This window comes from Eucyclogobius newberryi, unplaced genomic scaffold (assembly GCF_026437365.1).
Source record: "Eucyclogobius newberryi isolate DKJ021-1_F unplaced genomic scaffold, fEucNew1.0.hap1 SCAF_2, whole genome shotgun sequence".
In the NCBI taxonomy this organism is placed as follows: domain Eukaryota; kingdom Metazoa; phylum Chordata; class Actinopteri; order Gobiiformes; family Gobiidae; genus Eucyclogobius; species Eucyclogobius newberryi.
The window spans coordinates 20,944,493-20,969,974 of NW_027315834.1; the positions used below are offsets into that span (position 1 = coordinate 20,944,493).

At 40.2% G+C, this 25,482-nt stretch overlaps 2 protein-coding genes across 3 annotated transcripts; both read right to left on the reverse strand.

Moving 5' to 3' along the window:
• Nucleotides 1–194: 194 nt before the first annotated feature.
• sec31a (SEC31 homolog A, COPII coat complex component) lies at nt 195–14,526 on the reverse strand. 2 transcript variants are annotated; one of them, XM_072454351.1, is made up of 28 exons: nt 14,432–14,525; nt 13,438–13,516; nt 13,159–13,282; nt 12,887–13,085; nt 12,713–12,808; nt 12,459–12,599; nt 12,233–12,375; nt 12,054–12,153; nt 11,785–11,946; nt 11,406–11,558; nt 11,095–11,331; nt 10,955–11,029; nt 10,841–10,873; nt 10,328–10,621; nt 9,548–10,247; nt 8,626–8,804; nt 8,427–8,553; nt 8,192–8,337; nt 7,650–7,823; nt 7,397–7,564; nt 6,952–7,056; nt 6,540–6,639; nt 1,638–1,988; nt 1,298–1,353; nt 974–1,225; nt 740–850; nt 558–629; nt 200–483 (listed from the first exon to the last, which is right to left on the reverse strand). In XM_072454351.1, the coding sequence occupies exons 2-28, from the start codon at nt 13,514–13,516 to the stop codon at nt 304–306; spliced, it is 4,557 nt and encodes a 1,518-aa protein (XP_072310452.1). In that variant the 5' UTR covers nt 14,432–14,525; the 3' UTR covers nt 200–303. The 2 variants fall into 2 exon arrangements, with proteins under 2 accessions (XP_072310454.1, XP_072310452.1); XM_072454353.1 differs by lacking the exon at nt 6,952–7,056 and having other exon boundaries at nt 195–483; nt 14,432–14,526.
• A 1,461-nt stretch (nt 14,527–15,987) lies between these two features.
• lin54 (lin-54 DREAM MuvB core complex component) lies at nt 15,988–25,195 on the reverse strand. The gene is made up of 14 exons (XM_072454354.1): nt 25,053–25,195; nt 22,902–23,672; nt 21,383–21,485; nt 21,192–21,307; nt 20,799–20,954; nt 20,460–20,661; nt 20,290–20,363; nt 20,020–20,217; nt 19,849–19,940; nt 18,904–18,975; nt 18,736–18,838; nt 18,467–18,604; nt 18,187–18,389; nt 15,988–17,184 (listed from the first exon to the last, which is right to left on the reverse strand). Exons 2-14 carry the CDS (start codon nt 23,646–23,648, stop codon nt 16,983–16,985), a joined length of 2,406 nt encoding a protein of 801 aa, XP_072310455.1. The 5' UTR covers nt 23,649–23,672; nt 25,053–25,195; the 3' UTR covers nt 15,988–16,982.
• Nucleotides 25,196–25,482: the final 287 nt, after the last annotated feature.

The window sequence follows — 25,482 nt, forward strand, 5'->3', positions numbered from 1 at the left end:
ATTTTCAATGATTACTTACAAAAAATCCTATTTTCTGCTTGTTCCACTCAAAACTAAATTCATTTGACATGATAGCTCAACAGAGAATTATCTTCAGAAGACTAAAAACAATACATTGAACAAACTAGATTTACTTTGGACTGTGATAAAAGTGAGGTTAAACAATATAGACTAGTTTCATGTACAACTTGATCAAGTTTGGTTGAATTACAAAAAAAATCCCTCATTTCATACTCGTACTTCAAAATAACACTTCTTTAAAACAACAGTTTGTGTTTCGGGTCAGCTGAGCAAGTCTGCTGCTCATACTCCCAGTTTGTTGGCTTGTGTTAACACTACTTTGAGCACAGGCATAAAACCTGAAATTTCACTAAAGTTGCTGCTGCTTACAATGTGTGTGTGGATATTGAGGCCGTCGGTGTAGGATCGTGACTCAATAGTTCTAGCGATGTTATGAAGGCCCCCTACAATAGCTGGTGATAGCTATGAATAACAATGAACAGAAAATAGTGAGTGATCTTCCAATACACGGGTCAGATTTAAGAGTAAATACTCACCGTTTGCTCCCTTAGTTTGTCATAAAGTGTTTCCAAACGCTTGTTGGCATCGTCAAGTTTCCTTTTAGTTTGCTGGAAAGTGAAAATGCATTTCAGTGTTAGAAATTATTTTATTATACTTTCCTTGCCTTAATGATATTTTGCTTAGGCCTGTCAGAATCAGATTTTGATCAACAATTTACCGGGTCTGAAGCCACAATTAAGCATTTTTGGATAACTCCTTCAAATGTGGTCTTCAAAACAAGGTGCTCGTCAGGAATGGGCTTCTTTGTGACTTTCTCAGCAGGCATAGACTGAAGAGGCCAAAACACATAAAGTAACTTGTCAGACCAAGTAGTATGTGCCAATGGATAATAAATAAAATTCAACAAATCTTTACAAAAAAGTTAAAAAGAAACATCATGTAAGCAGTTTACCTGAATAACGTCACCAATAGGTGCTCCAGGTGCACCTTCAGATCTGCTTTTGGGTATTGTTATGTTCATGGGGTTCATGGCAGGAGGGGCAAACGGCTGCTGGATGCCTGAGTAGGGGGTCTGTACAGGCTGTGGAACCTGACCCATAACCTGGAGAGACCCAGAGGGAATCTGCTGAGACTGGAGATCGACCCCCAGTGGAGCCATGATGGGGAAAGTGATGGGAGCAGGAGGGGTGTAGTTTTCTGGAACCTGCAGAGTAATTTTACAAGCAGCTTACTAACACATTCAGTATCTTTAGAACTGAAAGAAAACCTTTATTACCTTCTTCTTTGGACCTCGACTCAGGGTTGGAGGATCATTCCAGCCATTTTGAGGTCCTACATAAGCAACACATTTTATGTCAAGTGGTGCTTTTTATGCCCTTTACAAAACAGTCTAAATGTTTGTTTAAATTCACTTTCAACATATTGAAGATTATGTTCAATCAATCTATAATTTAGACAATGATGCAAAAAATGTGACAATCACATTATCTTATATGAAACTTGTTTGAGCCGACAAATTGTGAAGATGTGACAGGAACAAATAGTGATTAGGATCGTGCGGCTTTGTTCTTTGAGAGGCAGGGGTCAGTTCAGAGCTAGTCATGTTGGCTGTGTACCTGAGGGTCCACTCTGTGGAGGCTGCAGCATGTAAGACCCCGGAGATCCAGGACCACCATGCTTGAAGGAAGCCATGGAGGGTGGAGGAATAGCACAAGGTGTTGAAGTGGGAATTGTTGTAAACAAAGGAGGATTGGAGGAAGAAGAGAGGGATGGGCATTGATTGCCGTGAGGTGAAGGTGCATATGCAGTTTGAGATGAGACATGCTGAGAGTATTGAGGGTGAAAGCCTGGAGGATGAGGAGCAGAGGCTTCAGCCAGAGGTGGTGCCACAGAAGATGAGTACTGATGAGTCCCATATACAGTCAACCTGTCAGCTCCCTGTGGGCACTGGTTAACCTGGGCATAGGCTGAGGTTATCAAGAACAAACAGACTTTGTTAGTGAGAAAGTAAGCAAAGTTCATATACAAGTGGCATGCTAAGTTCTTTCATGCTACAGAGATTTGAGAAGAAAATATACAAGGCAATTTTACTGAAAACGTAATAATAATAAATATAGCCGCAAGCGGCAATGATCGGCCCTCGCCACGCCGCAAGAGGAGGGGGCGCTAACGCGCCCCAATTGTCCTTTTATCACATCTACTGCTGAATCTGTGACGCTGTCACATCTTCTCCCCTTTGTTTTACCATCAAAAAGCAATTTTATTTTGAATTTTTGGCAAAATGTGCGGCACTGACACCGTGACTTTTTGAATGAAAATGTGGGTAACTTTTGATGGTCCATCCCTGAAGATGAGTCTCACCAAATTTCAGGTTAATAGGGCTAACGCCCTGGGAGGAGTTTGTGAAAGTCTAAAGTGTAAACATGTTCTGGTGATTTCCCCATTGGAATAACATGGGAGGTTTCGGTCATCGCTACAGCAAAGCCGTAACAATTATGACATGGGTCTCATTTACTTTTTTGATGGGGATGCCAAAATTGAGTTGTGTGTCAAATTTAACTAAACATTTAACCTCCATATAAAATCTGTAGGGGGCGCTGTGGCGCCAAATTAATTAATTTCACTTCAAGTAGGTTTAGGGCAAAGAGTTTAACAACGGATTCTAATTTGACGCAATTCGGACTTTATCTGCGCAAACGGCAGAAATGTTAAATTTGGGAGATTTCTGAAATTCTAGCTACAGTTTGCGGCTTCGCCGCTCAGAGACCGTGACCGGTATCAATGTAATTTGAATAATTTTGGATGTCCCACTCCTCAGCACCATTTTCACCAAATTTCAGCTTTTTAGAGCCAACGCCCTGGGAGGAGTTCGTAAAAGTACGACGTTTGGAAAAACTCCCGAGTCCTGATTAGCCATTTTTGAACCAATATGGCCGACATTTGGTTGGGTGGACGGCGTTGCCGTAATAATATTTTTTACTTCTCTTGTCACCATCTACCTCTGCGCCAAATTTCATGATTCTACGATCAGATTTTTTTGGGGTCATTTCCTATCTCTCAATGCATTTTTGGTACATTTGGGGGCGCTGACGCGCCAATTTTTTTTATTTTACAAAAGGGAAATAGCCAGAATGTAGAGAGGCACGATTTTTAGAGGTGTGCAAATTTTTGTGACTTTTCGTCAATGGGTGAAAAATAGGGGGGTTGGTCCCGAGAAGAAAGAAAGAAAGAATTAAAGCCGCAAGCGGCATCCAACGGCCCTCGCGGGCCGCCGGCCTTCCGACTCTGCTCTCTGCATTTTACAGAGATGGCGCTAACGCAATTGTCTAAGAACTAAGACAGCGACACATTGGACATGTACAATGCTGTGCTTAACCAGTGCAAATTAACACAAATGTCGGTCAAATGTGCAGCTCCAGCGCACAGAGACCGTGACACTTGGAATAAAAATATGGATAACTTTTGATGCTCCGCTTGTGTAGATTATTTTTCCCAAATATGAGCTTGATCGAGCTATTGCCCACAGAGGAGTTCATTAAAGTGTGAAGCATAAATGTGAACATTTCAAGGATTTGGCGTTTTTCCCATTTGTGACAGTATATTTGCAGCTCCACGGCACAGAGACCGTAGCACTTAAAATCAAAATATGGATAACTTTTGATGCCCCATTTGTGTAGATGATTTCCCCAAATATGAGCTTGATCGGGCAATCGGCCTAGGAGGAGTTGGTGAAAGTGTGAAGCGTGAAAATGTGGTCATTTTGGAGATTTCGCTGTTTTCCCATTTCTGACATATATTTGCGGGTCCGCCACACAGAGACCGTAGCACTTAGAATCAAAATATGGATAAGTTTTGATGGCCCGCTTGTGTAGATGATTTTCCCCAAATATGAGCTTGATCGGACAATCGCCCTAGGAGGAGTTTGTTAAAGTGTGAAGTGTAAAAATGTGGTGATTTGAGCGATTCTACGATTTTCCCATAAGGATAACATGGGATGTTTCTGTCAACGCTACGGTTACGCCGTACAAAATATGACTTTGGCTCTCATACTTGTATGATCAGGATGGCAAATTAGAATTTAGTGCAAAATGTCATGTCATTTGGAAAAACTCTATTGTTTATAGGCCACTCTGAAGGCCAAATAGTCAGAATTCTGGGAAACGTTTGCGGCTCCGTCGCACAGAGACCGTAAAAGTTATCCTTAAAATTTGGATAACTTTAGATGGCCCACTTGTCTAGAGGACGTACACCGATTTTGAGGTTGGTGGGCAAAACGCACTAGGAGGAGTTCGTTGAAGTGTAAAACATAAAAATGTGGTAATTTGAGAGATTTTGCGGTTTTCCCATAGGGATAACATGGGAGGTTTCTGTCATCGCTACGACTACGCCGTAAAAATTTAGGCATTTTTGTGATTGGCTTTTGTGATCGGGACGGCAAAATAGAATTTTGGGTAAAGTTTAGACAATTTTGGTAAAACTAATTTTTGACCTTCAATGTTAATTTAAAGGTCACTCTGTAGGGGGCGCTATCGCGGCCATTTCAATTTCGTCAGCCTAAACTGGTCCAAACTAGAAAGTTTAACAACTGATTCAAATTTGGTCCTAATCGGACTGGTTTTGATCAAATGGGAGCAATTTTTAGATCTGCAATATTCCAAAATAAGTTGTCCAACTTTGCGGCTGCGCCGCACACAGACCGTTAAAGGTATCTCAAAAAATTGAATAACTTTAGATGCCCCACTTGTCCAGAGGACGTACGCCGATTTTGAAGTCGGTGGGCAAAACGCCCTAGGAGGAGTTCGTCAAAGTTTGACATGAACAAAATGACTAACACAGCGTATTTTCATTTTCAAAGGAAGATGGCGGCCATAGGGTAAGTCTGGGGGCGTGGCCACAATGATTTTTTTTGTTCGTCCTCACGAGAGGAATGCGTGTCCCGAATTTCGTAGCTTTACGCCAAAGTTGACCTCGGGGCGTCTCCCATAGGCGCAATGTATTTTGACTTTTGTCGGTGGCGCTGTCGTGCCATTTTTTAACGAAAAAAAAAATGGCCCAGAAAAAAATCAAATTTTTCGCCGATTCTGAATTTTGGGCAAAGTTTGGTGAGTTTTTGAGCATGTTCAGGGGGTCAAATTAGAGATCAAAAAGCAGAAGAACAAGAAAAATAAAAATAATAATATTTTTAGCAAAAACAATATAGCCGTTTCCACTATAACAACAAATTATACATCGTTTGAAAGCTCTAAGCCTTCCCGATGCCGCCATGGGGTGGAATCATCATTACGAGCGCTTACGCGCTTGTCACTCCCTATTCCGTCGGGATGCCCCGCCCACTCCCCATAGACTTCCATTAATTTGAGCAGATACAAGCATGGCCCATGCCTGCGGCATGGATTCTCGCGTACGGGACGATGCCAGGAGGGTTTTTGGAGGAATGCAGCGCTTCGCGCTGCTGTTGTCAACAATTAGTGAATGGGCTACGCCCATTCACTAATTGTTGACTGATTTCTGTCATAGCAGGAGTAAGTATGCATGATCCATGCCTTCGGCATGGGCTAGTTCACTGTACTTGCCAGGGGCGACGGGGTACCAAACATGCGGGCTGTGCCCGCATGTTTGGTCAGACAGTTGCAACGCTGCCTTCGGCAGCGTTGCGGGAGCAATAGGCCCTCCGCCCTGCTGGGGCTCGGGCCTAATAATATTCCGATGGAAAATGTTTCCCATTTTTCAAATATCATAAACTATACATTTTCGGAAAGCGCTCGCGCTTTCCTACCTCATGGTGTGGGTCCCTGGTCACTGACGGGTACTTTCGTTAATTTTGAGTGGGCTCCGCCCACTTTGTGTTTTTGGCCCTCTATACAGTAATAATGTTCAATTTTTGCATTACATGCTTATATGCACGGAACATGCAAGAGATGGGGAACATATTCGTGAGCTACTTAGGGCAAACGAGTGCTTTATATGGGGATGACGACCGCGAATGTAAAGTGCTCGTTTAGTGCGCACTTTTGCACGGGCTTCGCCCGTTTACAACGGTAATGTTCCATTTTCCTACTACTAATTAGTATGCACAGGGCGTGCGTGAGTGAAGGAGTGCGTTAGTGAGTGTTTGGAAGTGGGCGAGCTTTGCGCTCGATTTCGGGCCTAATAATAATAAGAAGAAGAAGAATAAGAAGAAGAATAATAAGAAGAATAAGAATAATAATATACAAGTTTATTGTCACTGTATATTGTAATACATAAAAGTATATTGTTACTGTATGATGTAATATATAAAAGTATATTGTAATATATAAAAGTATATATTTACAGTATATTACAATATATAAGTATATTGTTACGATGTCAACATAACAAAAAGGTACACAGTGTAACTTTTGTGGTGGAGGGTATGTGTAATGCCTTGCCTGGAGTATTCCACAGTATGGCATTAAATTTACCTGACTTTTTCACTCAAATTAATATGTTATTAATAGTATGAAAATTAAACAATAATTTAACAGTTTGACACTTACTCTGGTATTGCAGGGAGTGCATGAAAGGTGCAGAGGAAGCAGAAGGAACTGCAGCTGTGCCTGTGGTTGGCTTCTCACATACAGAGTTTGGTGGCTCCACCTTCACAATAAAAGAAAATATATTAATTATGAATTCCTGAATACTGTGTTTTGTTTCTAAATGGAAATGGAAAATTAAAAAAGGAGGTGAAGTTAAATATCTGATCAATAAAATGAAATTGAAGACAAGCAGACAATACAGATACATCTGTACCAATCAAAGAGCATGTTTAAAACAATTGTTTTCAATGTAACAGTTTTAATATTTGTCTTTTTTGGATTGTCTTTTATTTTCTTTTGATGATTATTGTGGAGGGATTCTCTTTTAGCTTGCAGCTCTACTTCCTGAAATTTTATGTAGGCTGTTTAATACCTTTGATGGGTCTGAGGCAGTGCCAACTGGAAGAGTAGGAGGTACATGGGGGAAGGCTGTTGGAGTTTGATTACTCCAAGAGGTGACAGTGGAAGCAGCCCTGACCTGAGCACATAGAGACGATAACCAAAAACACACCGCAATACACCAACTGAGCCCTTAGAGAAGCCAAAGTTCAAATTACAAACAATTACCAAATTCAAATTTGTACACTATAGTTGAAGTCAACAGATATATTTATAAATTGTACTGAATGTTTGAATTCAAACTGTGGTGACAATGGAAACAAAGTGGGAGGATTGGAGGAAAGTTAGTATGAAAATTTGAATGTCACATGAATTATGCAGCCAGAAGACAAAAGGCACCTAAATAGACTAAAGCTACAGCTGCATAAAATGTGGATCATTGTACGGTAAAAAGCAAATAGAAGATCAGTGTGACTCACGGGCTGATAGTACTGATGCTGGGAAGGAGCAGTGGTGGTGGGCTGGACCACAGAGTATGGATAATTGGATTGAGCCAAAATAGGAGTCTGCTGAGGACGCTCGTTTGGCATTTTGAAAGATGCTGTGTCCTGCTGACCTAAAGCAAAGTTCAGACGCTCACGAAGCAGCTGAAGACAAATTGTCAGAACAGAGCAGATCAAATATTAGATTCAGATTTCCATAAAATAGCATAACATGAATTTATGTACATACATGGTTAGGTTCATCAGGTAGGTAAGTAATAGCTGTGGCCAAGCAACCCTGAGAGGCCAATAGGTTTGCATACTCGCTCATCTTCTTAGCTAGCAGGACCCCAAATGCAAGAGGACCCGAGTTCTGAGTCAGTTCTACTGCATGTCGCATCACAACCACCTTTTCCACCAGGTCCTGAGGGAAACAGCTTCACTGTAAGAACACACTAAGTAGAGATATAATAGAAATGTATGCTACATCATAGTTATCTTGCACAGCAAGATGGGATTCCTTACTTCACAACTCACAATAATCTTGTACAGCTCCCACTGAGGAGTTTGGGCTCTAACCACCAGTGGGTTGGAGCTGTTGACCAATCACAGAGCAGCAATGTGCTTGCGCTACTGTTGTCACACTTTACCCAATTAGCTTAAAAGTATTCCCATGAATGCTTTGCCTTTTCAGCAAGACAAGAGCTGTCCAGATTGTGTAGAAGTCGACACAAGAGTGCTACACATATCTGGCTTCTGCCAGGTTAACATCATAGTGTGACTACACAACACCTGTAGAGCGTGGGGGGCATTTCCTTCTTGTGTCTTGAGCCAGCAAGACACCAGTTTCTCCAAATTACCAGCACAGATGTAACAGAGACAGGCTTGTGCTTGCAGCTGGGGATCATTAGCTTCCTCCAATCTGCCACCAAGGAGATCTAATTACATATAGAATAGAATGTAAATAGCATTTTGGGAAATACAATTTGGTCACAATGAATGTTACGATCTTACATTTAATACATACCACAGAGAGAGGAAAATTCCTGAGTATGAGCATAGGTCATAACAGCAGCCAGTGCTTCCTTCCAATTTTGTAGCTCACAGGTGCTCAAGATGTCATGCAAGTCCTTCATCACCACTGCACTTATGAGCTGTATGATACATAGCCATATAGGTAATTTAGATTCCCTTTTTATTTGATTATGTAGAATTGCATCTCTTACCTTATTTAACTTGCTTTGTGACTTTATGAAATACTTCTTTTGAGTTTTCTCAAGGAGCTCAGCTCCTCCAGCAATTGCCAGGATAATACCGTCAGCCATACGGTTGTCCAGAAGACAAAGTTCCACTGCTCCTTCGAAATCTCCAGTCAGCAAAGCTTGTGTGATCAGCCCATCGACATCTAAATGCATAGAAAAGAAGTGCTACACTGGAGACTATAAAAAAGTCATTATGGTGTGTCATGCGTTCAGTATGATGCTGCTGGGATTTCAAAATCAGTCATTTTACTGCTGTGAGTTGTGTCCACAAGCTTCCTGTTGTAAAGTTGAAGGTTTAGTGGGTTTCTCCAAGGTTCCCTAGACCAGTGGTTCTCAAATGTTATACACCATATACCACCAAAGACAAGATTTGGCTTTCCAAGTACCACCAGATCTAAATTGGGTCTATCACAGGAACATTTCAGGTCTAAATCAGGTCTAGATTGCCATAGTAGTTATATTAGACATTACTCTGGGAAGAGGAAAAAACTCTAGACCTGAAGAGGTGTCCAGAGTTTCACCTAAACGACCCCGCGGATCAGTTTGAGAAAACACTGCCAAAGTCGTTTAAAGCCCGGCTCGTTTTAAGATGCGTGATAAACACGGTATCATTTTCTGCTAAATGCATATTTCAGCATTCACCCAAAAACACCCAAATTAATTAAATATTTTTAAAAAAGGTCCAAGAAATTCTGAAGCATGTTCAAACGGTTACATTTTTAGTAGGTTATATATGCCATCTACTTGATGTTAAAATTCATAAATTGTTGACACTTTTATTATTTATTTTTGGCCATAGTACTTTTTCTGAATATATTTAATTTTTTTCCATTTGAAGTCCATTTTCCCATTTTTGGTGGTTGTAACAATTGCAATTAATTAATACCTTGACTCCTGCAGAGGTTCGGGTTGACTTCCGGAGCAATAACGTGCAGTGCGCTATCTTCAGGTGTTTTGAGAACTTCACCAATGCGCAATTGCTCACTAGGAGCTTGGAGAATTTCAGTGAAAGGATCTTGTGATGGTGCCTCACTAGGAGCTTGGAGAATTTCAGTGAAAGGATCTTGTGATGGTGCCTCACTAGGAGCTTGAAGAATTTCAGTGAAAGGATCCTGTGAAGGTTCCTCACTAGGAGCTTGAAGAATTTCAGTGAAAGGATCTTGTGAAGGTTCCTCACTAGGAGCTTGGAGAACTTCAGTGAAAGGATCTTGTGAAGGTTCCTCACTAGGAGCTTGGAGAACTTCAGTGAAAGGATCTTGTGAAGGTTCCTCACTAGGAGCTTGAAGAATTTCAGTGAAAGGATCTTGTGAAGGTTCCTCACTAGGAGCTTGGAGAACTTCAGTGAAAGGATCTTGTGAAGGTTCCTCACTAGGGGCCTGGAGAATTTCAGTGAAAGGATTTTGTGACGGTGCCTCACTGGGAGCTTGAACAATTTCAGTGAAAGGATCTTGTGAAGGTTCTTCGCTGGGAGCTTGGAGAACCTCAACCAAAGGAGCCTGTGATGGTTCCTCACTAGAAGCTTTGAGAACTTCAGCACAAGGATCATGTGAGGTTTCCTCATTAGAATCTATAATGTAATTTACTTCCTGCAACACAACATGCAGTATTATACATTGCATTTGTTCTTTGATCTGACAGAAATGTATTTTCTGGTGGAATGTTGTACCTCTTCCAAAATGATTTCTTCATCGTCCCATTGCTGATCCGTAAACCCATCTGCCATCTGCTTATGGTCTACAATTTCACAATTGTGATCCATGAGCAGAGCACTCTTTTCTTCTGCATTCACTTCTAGTGTTTCTTCACTCTCAGTCGGAGGAGCAGAGTCCAGCTCCAGTGTGGCTGAGGGCTCCAAGTTTGCAGCAGCAATCAGGTCAAACACAGCCTCAGGGTTATCCGCTGCTGGGACGATGTTAAGGTCTGCAACAGGCTGTGCATCACACAGAGGGGGGGCATCCATCTATAATTGAAAAAAAGACAGTCTTATCGAAAAAAGACAGTCTTATCAATACTGATTAATTAATTTATTTTTTTAAACAGAAATAAAGAAGTTTAAACAAAATGTAATCATTCTTAATGTAATTGGTTACTCTTAATCATCTGTTTTACAGTTCAACATTATGTTTTTGACTTCAATTAATTTTGTCTAGTGCTATTTTACTAAATGTAGTGCTTTTACCTCTGCAGGCTTTTCAGTTAATGCAGCTGAAATCTGGAAAACACAATATTATAATGTTATTACATGATAAATGTTAGGAAGTAGACTGTGAGATTTGATTTCAGACGAGCCAACCTTTAGGGATAGTTCTTCTTTATTGTAGCCAAGAAGCTCCAGGAAACTTGAGCGGGTGGAACTGTCAAAATTAGCCTACAAAGCAAAGATTTTCTAAAATATACCAGTGGCTTAAACAAATACAGATCCTGAATAATTACCTTGAGGAAAGACCAAACGATCTTTTCAAATTCATTCACAGCCAAGTTGATTTTTCCTTGGCAAAACTCGACAAATTGGCCTGAACCTATGGTGTCCTGGAGCTGATTGGAGCGTTTCAAAAAGTTTGTTTCTGTAACAACCTGGCTGACATGCACAACACGAGGAATGGGTTGCTGGGGATTTGGTTGCTGCGGATTTGGTTTTCCATTCTCTAAAGACACCAGTTTCCCTCCAAACTACAAGTGAAATGATAGAAAGATTATGTTTTGAAAAACATTATACCTTTTTTTAAGAAAATAAAATGGTTTACAGCAAACGATGCTCCAACAGGTCTTTGTATCCATTTAGGGGGCTTCTTCAGGGGATTAACTGTAGTTGAAAGGGTCCCACTCTGAGGCAGCTCTAGTGGAGGTAGAGTTTGTCCTGTTCCAAAGGGATCCATGTGGCCAAATGAGTTACTTAGCTGAAACACATGCAGGCCGAAATTTAAATTACTTTACAGTCTAACATTGAATATATATGTATTCAAAGAAAATCTATACAGTATTAGAAGTATTAGTACAGATTTTGGTTGATGTAATTTTTAGCACCACCTAGACACATCTGTGTCTCTGTGTGTTGTTAGTGGTGGAGCAGACCGGTGTGATTCAGAAAATGGCACTGGCAAAGTATGCAAACACAATCCTTACCTGGTCCACATGTCTCTGGCTTTGAGCTTGACTGGTGCCTCCCATAATGGAACAGATATTTATACAGCTATTAAAGCCTGCTGTAGAAAACACGGCAGGATTTCTTGTGCACCACTGGATGTCAAAGCACCACTGGTTGCCAGTAGGCAGTTCATATAAAATCTGAAGAAAAAGGTAAATCATTAAAAAAAAAACAGTATGTATCATTAACTCCAATGCCATTGTGTTATTAATTTAATTACAACATTCAACCATGATAAAACATTTACCTCTGCAGTGTTTGGATTCCAACAAAGGATCCTACTGTCCTTCCCACAGCTGAGAAGCAGCTCTGGATCCACAGAGCTCCATGCAATGGCCAAGACACCACTACAAAGAGATGCACAATGTTTTGTTTGTGGTATACAAACAATAACTCAGTTTTAATTTGACTGCTGATTTCTTTTACCGTGTGTGATTTTCTAAAATCTTGAGGGGAGAGGAAGCAAAACGCAGATCCCACATTTGAATCACAGGCATTCGGTCATCCTCAGAGGCCATAACTAACTGTGTAGCAACTTCTGGATTCCAGGCTATCCCAGAACAATGCATCTAATGATAAGAAGAAACAAAAGATAATTTAATAACAGAAAAACATAAGGGTCAAAAATAACTAAATATTAGTTTGACCCTACTCTGTTGCTGTGGTCGCAGACTTTAATGATGAGGTCATTCTTGCGTAGATCCCACACAGACGTTCGTCCACTTGTGCTAGTTGAGGCCAGGATGTGTTGGACTTGTCTGTTCCATGCCACGCAACTGATGTCCTCTAGAGGCTATAGAATAAAATATGTGTTAACTACAAGCTTTGATACACTTAATTTACAAAGGCATGTTTAAAATAGTTATTGTACATATATGTATATACAGAATAAATAATGTCATCTACCTGTGTCTTGGGTCCAGGTGTCATTGGAGATCCAAAGTTATTAATATCCCATATATAAATCTCAGATTCATTTCCACCAGATGCAACAAGATTTGTCTGTCAGAGTACAAATGACCCAGTATACAGTAAGTGACTACCGGTACATTAAATCCACATGCTTAATTGTTGACATACCTGAAATGGATTAATGTCAAGAGCTCTCACTGGCCCTGTGTGGATGTCACTCTCTGCAATGATCACGTCGCTGTCACCAGATAGAATCTTTACAGGGTCATAAAGGATGACGTTTCCATTATCACCTCCAGCAATAAGAACCCCGGAGGCCAGACCTTGCCCGTCAATGCCAAATGGACTCCAAACAAGTGTGTGATATCTGAACCAAAGTATATAATGAGTACCCTTGATTATAGCATACAAACCAAAGGAAAATTTGCAATTCTTGATACCGGTGTTTGGATGAGAGAGTGCCACAAGGTTTAACATCTAAAGACGGGTCAGCCAAGTTTAACTCAAACAGTTCCAAGGATGCAGTGGTGCTGAAGGAGGCATCCAGCTGCTGTGCCGAGGTGCCTAGAAAGGACAAGTAGTTCCAAGCGCATCATAATGGATTGTAACATTTAAGTTGAAAATGTGTCCTTAAGTATATATTTTAAGCAAATACATGGATGCACTTTCATTTATGTCATGATCATTAATATGGATTATACCCCACTTCATGCTCATACCTGTGGCTAAATAGATGGGGTGATGCTGGGCAGGACTCCAGCACATCATGGCTGTCCGGTTGATTTCTTTGAGTTTCATCTTTAAAAAAAAGAAAGAAAAGAAGTTCAGGTGCCAAAGCCCCGCAGTAGGTTACATGTGACAGCCTGCAGCTGCAACAACAAAACAATCACCTTAGCCAACAATATTCAACAAAGGTTTGATATCCTTTCTCAACAGTTTGCAGAGAGTATGACAAGTGACAAAAGCTTCATGTTGACCATATAAATGATTGGAACATCTGTGTGACAATACCAGATTTTGTGGATTATTTAATGTTTCATCTTTGTATTGAAAATATAAAACGTCCCAAGTTACTTTTACAATAGTAGTTCCCTCCAGTCGTTCACTGATAATTTCTTGGACCACTTTGTACTTCTACAACTGGTCACTCCTTATTGTCAACAACACACATTGGAATAGCCACCAGTGGATAGTTTTTAAGTATGTGGCGTGCTTCCTCCTCCTCAAGCAGGGTTAGAAATTGTATGTTATAGCTCATTAGTTAATTATTGAGGGACCCAGTGTAAAGGATTCAAGGTCCTACAATGAGGGGGGGGGGAATATGCACCGTTATGCACCCATAACGGTGCATATTCTCTATTGAACCCCTAAAACTAAACCATTACCTTGTGCAATAGTTATTACACCCGGAAAGGACGCGCTGAGATGGGAAAACGTCCTGCGAAACACAGTCAAACTAAAAGTACAGCGTGTGCCAGCTGCGTAAGCTAACAGCTGATTAGCCAAGAACAGGAGCAGGTGGTCCAGTCAAGACCCCTGAGGCACTGGCACGAGGAGCCCACAACAAGTCAAGTGTCCAGCCCTAAGTGTCTTCTGCACTTTGTCCTCCAAACGCACAGTGCAGTCCGTTGACGCGCCGAGATCAGAACTAACAGTCCAACATTGCAGAAGTTGACAACAAGCCGCTCATCTTACGTGCAAAAAGTAGCTTACCTCTTCTTCTGCGCTCCCGACTTTAACGAGCACAAACTTTAAATCACATAAACGTGAGCTGCAGTGAAGCTTGATGTGGGCTGACTGCAAAAGCCGGTCGCCGCCGCAGACTGATCCACGTCCACAGTGGTCTCCATCAACGTGGCACAGCACCGCGGCGCCGCCCACCACAAACACTTCCGGGGTCCGCGCGCATGTATCACGCGACGAAAAAGCCCCATTCATTCACAAGTTCATTTGAACATGTTACAGCAGATACGTCCATTATTAAATCGTTATTAAACACGCATCTTAAAAAAAATAATAATAACATCACACGAAGTTCAGTGATATCTTTAAATGCTTTATTTGGCCCCTCTTTGCAATGTTGTGGTGGTCAGTGCAGTTCTGTCGTCAGCTTCGAGACGCACTGAAAAGAGGAAACACCGTTATAATGACAAATCGGATCAAACTGCAAGGCTGTAATTAGAAAAAACAACCCTCATTTATATAAGTCTTTGAAATCTTACTCAGAGGAGTCAGATGGGTCGTGATTTACATAATCAATGGGTTGTTTAATTTAGTCTTGACGATACAAGTAGATGATATCTACCTACTACATTCGGTCGGGATTCGATACCTAGAAAAAGAGAAAAGGCAGATATATATTCGTAAGCAGTCTTATTTATTAATCATTGAAATAGAGGATATTATATAAAACGTTCGTTTCTTTGACGGGCACAAAGGATGTTTGGAGTCTACGACCTGGTCTGGTAGACCTAACGTATACCACGCTTTAGCAGCCCGATGCATCAGATGTCACTTCTTCCTCTGATTATACCAACCTCAACCAGAAGACACCATACGTCTTTGGTCCACAAATGTGTTGGAACTTTGACGTCCCTGATGGAAACGCAAGTCCAGGTTTCTTCTGATGCAGTTCAACATATCACATAACCACGACTGCATGTGCCGCCCCCTTGTGGCTGCGGATATATACGTTCTTGATCCAGGGGTTTTCAGCTTTTGAGCCACGCCACTTTTTTGATGAAACGATTCCCCAGGCACACCACTCAAAAACCTTACCTTAAACTCCTTGTCCCTTTGTCTGGTTCTTTCTATTAAGTAAAAAAATATAGTTTTGCCTTTTCAAATGGTAAAGAAGTTGCTCAGAACAATCCAAAATAGTAAACCATTAATTAAAGCATGTGTAAATTAAGTCACCTGGATATTTCCATATCCATATCCATATGAACATTCTCCATGCAGATAGACAAGTTTGATGCCACACGGTGGAAAAGATATAGCTAAAGGAACATCCAGTGGAACAAGAAGCAAAGAGGCCACCCAAAGGCCAAGACCTGGGGCACCTAAATAAACTGCTTTTGTTTGAGTCTATTTCTTGCTTAAAAGTAACATACAGGGCCTTTAACTTATTTTTCTTTTCAATGCACACTCGGCCCTGGCTCAAGGCACATAGTGGTTCAAAACCGATGCTTTACTTAGTGGTGTGTTGATGATAGTCACATTGAAGACCAAAGCTGGGTACAAATGGCTTCTAAATAAAAACACATAGCTTTACTGCACTACATGATTTATTTGACAAGCGAGACCATTTACCTGAGTTACCAGCTACACTTCGAAAGTGTTACTGATATAAAAGGGGTTTCGGCAAATTGGGAGTTGTTCCTTAGAATAATACAATAATGTATGCATATGTCCAGATCAATTATAGGGAAAATGCTTTTTCCTAAATACTAGTAAAGTCGTTTTAATTTGGAAATGATTCTGTATGAAAAATATTGAAAAGAACATGTCCAGCTACAACTCGTCTTCAACGCAGCAATGGTTTAACTAAAAGACAAAATATAGTAAAACATACTTGTGAGAGCCAAGTCTAACACAAGGTTTGGGGCAGATCAATATTAGAAATAAAAACACAATAGCAACAGAACAACATACATTTTTCGTGATTACAATTTCCACAATTAAGTGCCAAAAATAGCAAGTACACCTCAGCATTAAATGTGTCATAAAATGCCAATAACATTTGTAAAGGTTGTGATAACACCTGTGTGTGCATTTGCATACTTGTGTAACAATTTCTTTTCAGATAAAATCAATCAGTATATTTCAATTTCTTTTGGTTAGAGTAAACTTGGTTAATAGTTCACATAGCACTACAAGCTATTCAATAATGGTGCTTTACAATGATTAAAATTCTTCACAAATAAATATCAAAGATAAATGTTCATAAAAGTTAGACAATGAATCAGTTCTAAAATCCAGAAACAGTCAAAAGGATAAAATGTTAGAGCAAATGTTGGGGAACTATATGAATGAAGTGAAATTTTAAAATCCCCTTTTTGTCTAAACATACAGATGAACTACTTGAGAAGGCAACTTGCTATGAAAATGTTCATTTAGATGGCCTTCAACAGGATGAGTCTCTGTTTTGTCCACTTGATGTCACAAATGAACAGTCATTCCTTTTCATGTAGATGAATGCTGTTTTGTCGTCACTGTAGAAAAGTCTTCTTCACTCCAATGTTTGGGTAGTTCATGCCCAGACCTAGCAGTTTATGGAGGCACAGTCAACTTTAGCTTTCCCTGCTGAACTTATGATCCTCATGAGACAGTGTCCAAACTCTTCCAAGATCATTCTTTCAGCTTCGGCTTGAGGTTGACGCGTCTGTTCTGAGCGTTTGGCACGCTCCAGCAAACACTCGCACGTCGCTTCAAGGACCTCTTTTGTTACAAATGTGTATGGCAACCTGTAAAGGAACAAAACAGAATATTTTTATGGTTTAGCGCCAGTATTGATCCTTATTTACAACATGCATTAGCTATCTGTAGATGTGACATACAGTGAAGAGATGTTCTCCCTCTGTCTTTCCTCTCCTTCTGCCTTTACTTTCCTCCCCTTTCCTCTCCTTATGCCTTTACTTTCCTCCCCCTTTCCTCTCCTTCTGCCTTTACTTTCCTCCCCTTTCCTCTCTTTCTGCCTTTACTTTCCTCTCCTTCTGCCTTTACTTTCCTCCCCTTTCCTCTCCTTCTGCCTTTACTTTCCTCTCCTCTCATTTCATCTGCCTTTCCTCTCCCTCGGTCTTTCCTCTCTCTCTCTCTCTCTCTCTCTCTCTCCTCTCATTTCCTCTGCCTTTCCTCTTCTCTCAGCTGTGCAGACAGTGAGAGGAGCAGAAAACTGGTGCTATATGAAAAACTCTGAATGAGGCATTTCAAAAGAGAAGACGCACTGTGACTCATATCTGTGACGATAGAAATGATCACAAACACTCTTTTCACCACAAAGATCAAACAAAGTGGAAGAGGCAATAAACTCAAGTCATCACATTCTTCAGAAATACTTTAAAATTGCCAAATGAGTGGTGAGTTAGCAGGGTTTAGACCTGGAAAGGGGAGGGAGAAGATGAGTGCGGCCAAAGCCGTGACTCGCTCAGAGGAAACGTGTGAGAGATCGGGCACTCAGAGACAGGCTGTTCCACTCATTGGCTGCTCTCTCGCATGTAGAGATTAATCCCATGTAGGTTGTGGAAAACACGTCCATCACGGGTAATGTGTGCACATTTCCCCAAAACTTCTTGTGTCCCCTGGCTATTATCTGGCAATTATTCCAAACCTCAAAGCGTAAGGTTTCAACATGTTGGATATCAGAATGGTCAGTCTGTACCAAGTTATTCCACCAAATTAAGTAGGGCTAATGATTAATGATTAGAAAAACTGGCATATGCACTAAAAGAACAGACAAAGAACAGTACCTTCCGCCTCCTGTGGGAATAACTGGAGTTGTTCTCATGAGCAGGTCAGAGATCTGAGATGAAAGTTTGGTCTTGGCAGCAGTTTGCTGCTGCACTCGAACTTCTGCTGCATCAGCTAAATGCATCAACGTCTTCCTTTCCGGACTTTCCTCAAAGTTCTTACAGCCAACACACTTACAAATAGATGAGCACATAATTTTTGCCTTTAGAAAAGAAAGAATTGTAGTTTAGGTTAAAATCCTGCTTTGTGAACAGAATGTACTAATGCAAGATGTCTGACCTCGTAGCACTCGCAGTAATTCTTGAGACAACCCGAACGTTTACAGTTACAACCTTTACTGTGCCGGCGATCAGACTCGCCTTCTTTTCCTTTACCGATCTTCGGTTTGAAGGCCTCGGGATTCCGGTCCAAACATGTCTGTGAAGTTACTGACCCTCAATTACACGTAGCGTATGACTATATGTAGCGTATATTATATGTATAAAATTATGTTATGTACATATAACATAATGCAACTTATGATTTCAAATTATACAAAGATGATTTACCTTTATTGCCTTGAGCCGCTCAGTTTCATGCTCCAGGTTATTGAAGCAATTATTACAGTTACAGTTATTGCAGAACTCTCCATTTGCAAAACAATCACAATATCTAGAAATGTAAAAGGACATTAGATTACACAAAATGGCACATTTTCACATTTTGTGCACACTTACAGCTTAAGACATTGCGACTTGGTGCAGTTGCAGGGTTTTCTTGGTCTGGATGTGGATTCTGCTGTTGAAATGCTGTGAATAATAATAACACTTAGATGAGAAATCCCTCATTGTTTACTGTTTGATGTCAATCTTAAGACAATGCTGCTCGTGACACGAGAAAACGGAACTAATCGGACAATATAAAACGTCAAGCCAACTTTTGTTCAGTGACATCCAAAAATAAATTTGTTTAAATTTAACAACCCAAATGATCCTCTTTTGCCCCATTCTAGTACTTCAAATAAACATTCAATTACTGAGGAGGAACTGACATTTATTTCAGAAATGTTTCGACAAAATGCTAGATTGATTTTAGCCACGACATTGAAGCAAATTTTATCCCCAAGGGACCATTCAGAAGGCACTGGAGACATTGGCTCCAAGTGGAATGGGACACCTCTCAATTTTGTATAAAAAATGAAATTTCTTCAAAAAGGCGATTAACATGAAAGTTTGTGAGGAAATAACATATATATTTTTTTTAGGATTATGATTTGTGCAATATAATGTGAAATGATTCATGAAAAGTGATGGGACGCTTCAAGACCCATTCTGCCATGAGAAACTGCATCACAGGCAATGTTAGATTTGATTTTGACAGGTGATTGCTTGATACAGTTATATTGTTTACATGAAATATTATCTATCCACAGCCGCATGATTGCAAACAGCTGTCACAGCACCAAACTTCCCTGTAGGGATGTTGTCGACTATAATTTCACAGTCTGGTCAAAATATTGTTTGCAAACTTTAAACAAACCTTCATCAACCCAAATCATTTCTTAAAATTCTGGACATACAGTACTAGATTAGTAGTAAAAACTGTTTATACAATATGAAGACGGCAATAAAGCCTCTTGGCACAAGAAATCTTTGTCAAAATTAAACAAAGGTTTTCTTTACCCATTAAGTGGTAGTCTGGCCTGTGTCTGGATGCTACTTGATGCAGGAAAACCAGAGCTGCTGGCAAGGGTCACAAAGGGAGTCTGCTGGAGCTAAACAATGAGAGTATAAAAAATATGTGTCCTTTCAAAAGAAATACAAAAATGTTGACGCAAAAGCAGTCATTCCAACCTGAGTGACATATTGAGCGGGCACAACTGCATATCCCACATTGCCACCTCCTGGAGCCGGTGCCAGTACAGTTCCTGGGGGCAGATTGGTGAAGTTGGGCTGGATCTGCGGTAGGGGGGTGGCCGGCATGATCAGTCGCTGCTGGGTTTGAGGAGTGGACACTACTTGAGCAGTTGTCGTCAGAGGCTTTGGTGCCACCTGCAAATAACAATTAACTTAAAAGCTAAAACTGAGGAATAAAACGGTGTCATGAGGAAAATGAATACCAACCTGTTTCACTGACTGTGCATGGACAATTGGGACGGACATCCTAACTGCTCCTGTGCTTACCATCATCGGTTTGGCTGAGGCAGACAAGAATTTCAGTTCAATTTATGTTTAAAAAAAAATACAAAATGTTCTTTTCCTACATAATATTGGACTCTGTAATTGCATTTCACCTGTCTGAACAGAATTTGAGCTGGGACCACTGGGTTGGACTGTGCTGCTGGCTGTTGTTGCTGTGACAAGGCGGACGTAATGGAACCTGCTTCCTGGCACTTGAATCTGCTGAACATTTGATTGTGTCGACAGTGGAATTATGGTTTTAAACTGAGAACCACCAACACCACCCACTGCCACAGACTGGACAGGTTTGATATTCTGAAACGGAAGACAAAGGCAAAGACGGTGAAAAAAATGATACATTTTAGCGTGCCAGGATGTCATGTCAAATGTTCTTTATCCCTTTCCGTTTGATGTTTACAGGAAACTGGTTAGCATTGCTGGATCCCGCTTACCTGTACTGTTGCTTGGCTTGTGACCACTTTGACAGGTGAAGCTGATGACGACTGCTGAACGGCTAGAATCTGCTGGCCAAGGGCTACATTCACAGGCAGAGTGACTGTCTTCTGAGAGGCACTCTGAGTTGGAGATGCCACGGATACTACAGTTACCTGCAGAAATTAATAAATGTGACAGAGACTATGGTAAACAAGGACAGAACTGGAGATTACCGGAAGTCAGATTAAAGACAATAACAAATAAATCCTCCCAATACCACCAAATTTTAGTCGATAACACGTGTATTTTAACTGTGCTTCCTAATTATACTGGGGTTCTCTACTCATTAAAAATGGAGCCACATATGTTTAAACAGTGTAACACAAACAGTTGTTTTTGAAAAAGCTTACCTTACTGGGTGTCTTCAAGGGGGAAATGGCAATCTTTTTTCCGGAACTGGTGTTAAGAGATTCAGTCAAAGTAATGCTTCTGGCGGGCAAAGGCGAGGTCTGTGTAAGAACACGTCCTAAATAAGGAAATATAGTTGTGTGTTAAAGTTTTCAAAAACAAATGGTGAATTAGAAATATAATAAAAACTTGCCTGCAATAACTGGAGACTGCGGATTGGCCCCTTTGCTGTTTACACTATTAGTGATGATAAACTTAATTGGTGCAGATGATGATACAGGTGTCTTCTTGGCAATCTGTTAGACGTTTTTATAACATGGTAACATCGAACATTTTTGGACCATTATAGTAGCAACATTAAACTGTAGTTTTATTTAAGCATAAGAATGTATCATTAGCAAAACAAATATCTTGATTGTAAATATGAAAATTCAATATAGGAATGGGACAATGTCATGCTTAGCAATATATCACAATGTGGTTTTGTTGTGATCTGTGTTTGGTATTGTAAATGTATTGCAATATTTTAATGTAGATCACGATCGGGCCGAGTATAGCAAAAATAATGCCATCTGCAAAATGGACCGATGAGAAGCACCGGTCAAAGTTTACGCATGAGGCCCAAACATCGAGTTATAACAGTAGCGTTTAAGCTCCTTCTGAAATCCTCCCGGTTGTAAATATTTATCATAGTTTTATATCTGTGAAGTTGCAGTTTGTGAAGACGTAAACAAAACGTTAAAATTACAGGACAGAATCCCTCCACTTCCGAAAGCGACGTGGCATTGAAAACGCAGACAATTTACACACAACTGACACATTATGACAACATTTTCTGACAGTTTAAACAATCATTCAACAAAATAAAAGGTGTCATCAGGTTATATTTATATTTGTCAAATCTATATCTTAATATAGGCCTAAAAGTATATTGATTTATACATTATATTAATACATTTTCTGCCACTTGTTCCCTTTGGCAGTCACGTGTGACTGGAGCCAGTGACTTTGAGCCTTAGGCGGGTGCACCCTGGACAGGAGCCAGCTCGTTGCAGTTTTTTTTTAAATATTAATATTTATATAATAGATAATTTATTATTATGTACAAAACAATTTCGAGTCAATGTGATCGGTATCAGCAGATTCAAATTTCAGATAATTGGTATCCTGATCGGCACACCTATAATTTAATGATATCTTGTATATTAATGAAGCTGCAGTGCTCCACTGCTGTTCAAGTCAATATCAGACATGAATTTGCCCAGGACAGGAGAGGGCAGCACTGTGGATCCAAGTACAGTACTTTCTGCCAACTCAATGGGGTAAAATATTTCTAGAATGGACTTTAATTTCATGTTATCGTCTTTATGTATTTGCTGACTAATTGGAACGACAAAGCTGGTGTTTAGTTAATACCAGCTTTGGTGCCGATAGGTTTGAGCAAGAGGAAGAAAGTTTGTACTACAAAACACAACTTATGTTGTGTTTTGTAGTACAACTTTTGGAAACGTGCATTCTTTCATTTAAAAGCATTCAGGGTTAAGTATAACAATAAGTCCTTATAATATTGAACCATAAAACACTCTGAGGATGGCTTCATGTTAGCGTCTACAAAAAAAAGCTATGCGATTATCTCCTGATGCCTCAGCCCTAGTGTTATATTCCTGAACAAGTCAGACAAAGCATAATAGATATTGTATTATAGTATATACCTGTAGAGTCTTTAGATGCTGGGCATGTAATGTGGTCATCTGATTGGCTGTACCTCCAACAAGTGGCTTCAATTCAGTTCTCCCACCTATAGTCACAACTTTATATTGTGGTGTTTGGGTTTTAAGGTCTCCAGATGTTTGGCCAACAGTTGCCTTGCTGGCATTGGGTGGTAACTGCAAAACTATAGGCTGGCCCGACTTTCCAATGGTTGTAACCAATAGTTTCTGGCCTTCTTGTTTAATAACCTGATAAGTAGGAGCAGCTTTTGCTGCTTCACCAGCCTGTGCTGAGGCCACTTTGTTGAGAATAATTTGATGGTTTGCAGCCGAAATGGTGAAGGGGGAAGAGAGTTTTTGCAATCCACCAGTTGAAACAACGGTCCCAGTAACACTGTCTGTAGTTCTGGTGATGGCAGTGGAGGTGGCCAGAGATTGTTTTAGAGTGGGGAGAAATGATGATTTACTTGAATTAGAAAGTGGATTTGGATTTTCTGCATCGCTGCATGATGCAGAATCCTTTGAGGTGGGAGTTGCCACAGTTTTCTCTACTGTCGTGACACCTGAGGAGAGTGCTCGATCTTGTGAAACCACAGGTTTGTCAGTTTCCATTGGAACCAATGTCTCATCAGTGGCCTTGGACTGGGCAGTGGTACCATGAGCATGGGAGTGAGGCAGGTCCTCCATTGCCTCAGTATCCATTATTTCGTCTGGGAGGAGGCTGTTGAGCTCTGGAGACACCACATCCATGGCTGCCACTTTATGGGGTCCGAACTAAAGGAAAAAGGCAAATCTATGCGAGTTACGGTTGAAATAAACAATGCATATTGTCCAAAAACATCATAGTAGTAGACATGTACTTATGTCAACCGCAGGTGCAACGTTTCCATTAACCATACACAGTATTTATTAAACCATAATATACAAATTACCAATTTGACTGCTTTTGAAAAAACAATTGTCACATAAGAAAGCTTTAAACTGTCCTTGGTTGCCAAACTTATGTTAAATTAAAGGATGTTGCAAGCATTTCCATTTGCGCTATTATTCAACAATCTCTTGCCAGAGTGCTCAAAGTCATTGTGTCTTGTATTGTATTTGTGTTCTGGTGAATTATAGAAAACGTTAACAACCCAACACTTGGGCCTGAGGCCCAATAATTACTGTACTCACTAATAGTTAATTGCAGGATGAATCAAGGTTTTGGCATTAATATTTATCACATATACTTTTATTTGAACATGTAGGTGACTTTGACTCTTACCTCTAGAAAAGGGTTTACTGGTATGATCAGACGTAAGGGTTGTGTATTTATCATAACAGTTTGTGTAGCGAGCGATATATCGCACTTCAAAACGTGTTATTATAACATGCAGATTTACCAACACTACACAAATAAATACATGTCTGTCCCAAGTCAGGACAGAGAGAAAGTGTAAGGCAGTTTGTTGGCTTCGATACTATTTAAGGCAAGGGTTGGATTTCGAAAGATCCGCCATTTTTATATCGTCATCAGTACAGCTAGCTTTCGGCTAAAAACAGATATCTCACTCACACACGAAAACACACCAAAAGTAAACATAACAATAACATGGGCCGACAAGGGTGTGTAAACAAAACTAATAAATAGTAGATTGTTACGTTATGGACGCATATTTAACTGTTTAAAAAGGTATGCAACATAAACAACGCCAGCTTTTAATAATTGAGTATCGTTACAAGACTGTAATGGGACAGTACTATGTAAGCGAAATTGATAAAAGTTACATATAATTACTTATTTTTTTCTCTATTATGTGTATTAATGACATAGCGGAAAAGACTAATAATAACTCCAACTTGCCAAGTGAGTCTTTTTTCCTCTAAGTCTAAACTACATTTGGGCAACTACATACAAGACAAGTAATACACATGCAAACAAATCAGTTGGATCAATTTCTTCCGATCCAGTTTCTACTTTTTATGTTTTCCCTATTATAAGCCTCATCAGGTCAACCCATCTTCAGCAGGACAACTGGAATAGCAAACTTGCTGAGCCTGCTAACCTCAGCTAGCTAGCTCTAATATGCTTCAATACCTAAGCCTTAAGGGCCGTGCGTTCTGTAACATAAAGAGCAAAACATCCCCTTCTGCATTGTCTTGTATCTTGCTTACCAGTGTTTTTGACGATCAGCAACGATTGCAGATAAAATGAGAAAAGGAAAAGTAATTGTTCAAAATACCGCGCCGAGCGCCATTCCTCCCTGACATTTCACAAACCAACCACGCCCACCGCATTGTACGTCATCACGTAAAAACGTTGCAACAATAACATAGCCACCCACTTGCATGGAAAAAGTAAAAAGTTAGAATAATTTGCACGTTGATATGTACTTATTCAAATATGACCTCATGCAGACAATTCTAAATATTGTTCTAGTATTTTATGTTGATTTCTTTCTTCTTTTTCAAACCAAAATCACGAGCAAAAGGGTTCGACAACGGTATTTTTTTTGCAGTTGGACAGGGAAGAAAGGGATATGTATACAGAAAAGACTTGTCCCATCACAAGGACGTTTTCATTTAGCTCTGATATTGGGTCCTC

Bases quoted from the DNA above. Each gene is read 5' to 3' on its own strand.
- sec31a (XM_072454351.1), bottom strand. From the start codon at position 13,516: ATGAAACTCAAAGAAATCAACCGGACAGCCATGATGTGCTGGAGTCCT. The intron at 11,559-11,784 runs GTAAGGATTGTG...CATGTGTTTCAG, and splicing joins GCCAGAGACATGTGGACCAG to CTAAGTAACTCATTTGGCCA. The intron at 10,622-10,840 runs GTAAAAGCACTA...TTTCAATTATAG, and splicing joins TAACTGAAAAGCCTGCAGAG to ATGGATGCCCCCCCTCTGTG.
- lin54 (XM_072454354.1), bottom strand. From the start codon at position 23,648: ATGGATGTGGTGTCTCCAGAGCTCAACAGCCTCCTCCCAGACGAAATA. The intron at 21,486-22,901 runs GTATATACTATA...AACGTCTAACAG, and splicing joins AGCATCTAAAGACTCTACAG to ATTGCCAAGAAGACACCTGT. The intron at 21,308-21,382 runs GCAAGTTTTTAT...TTCCTTATTTAG, and splicing joins GCAGTCTCCAGTTATTGCAG to GACGTGTTCTTACACAGACC.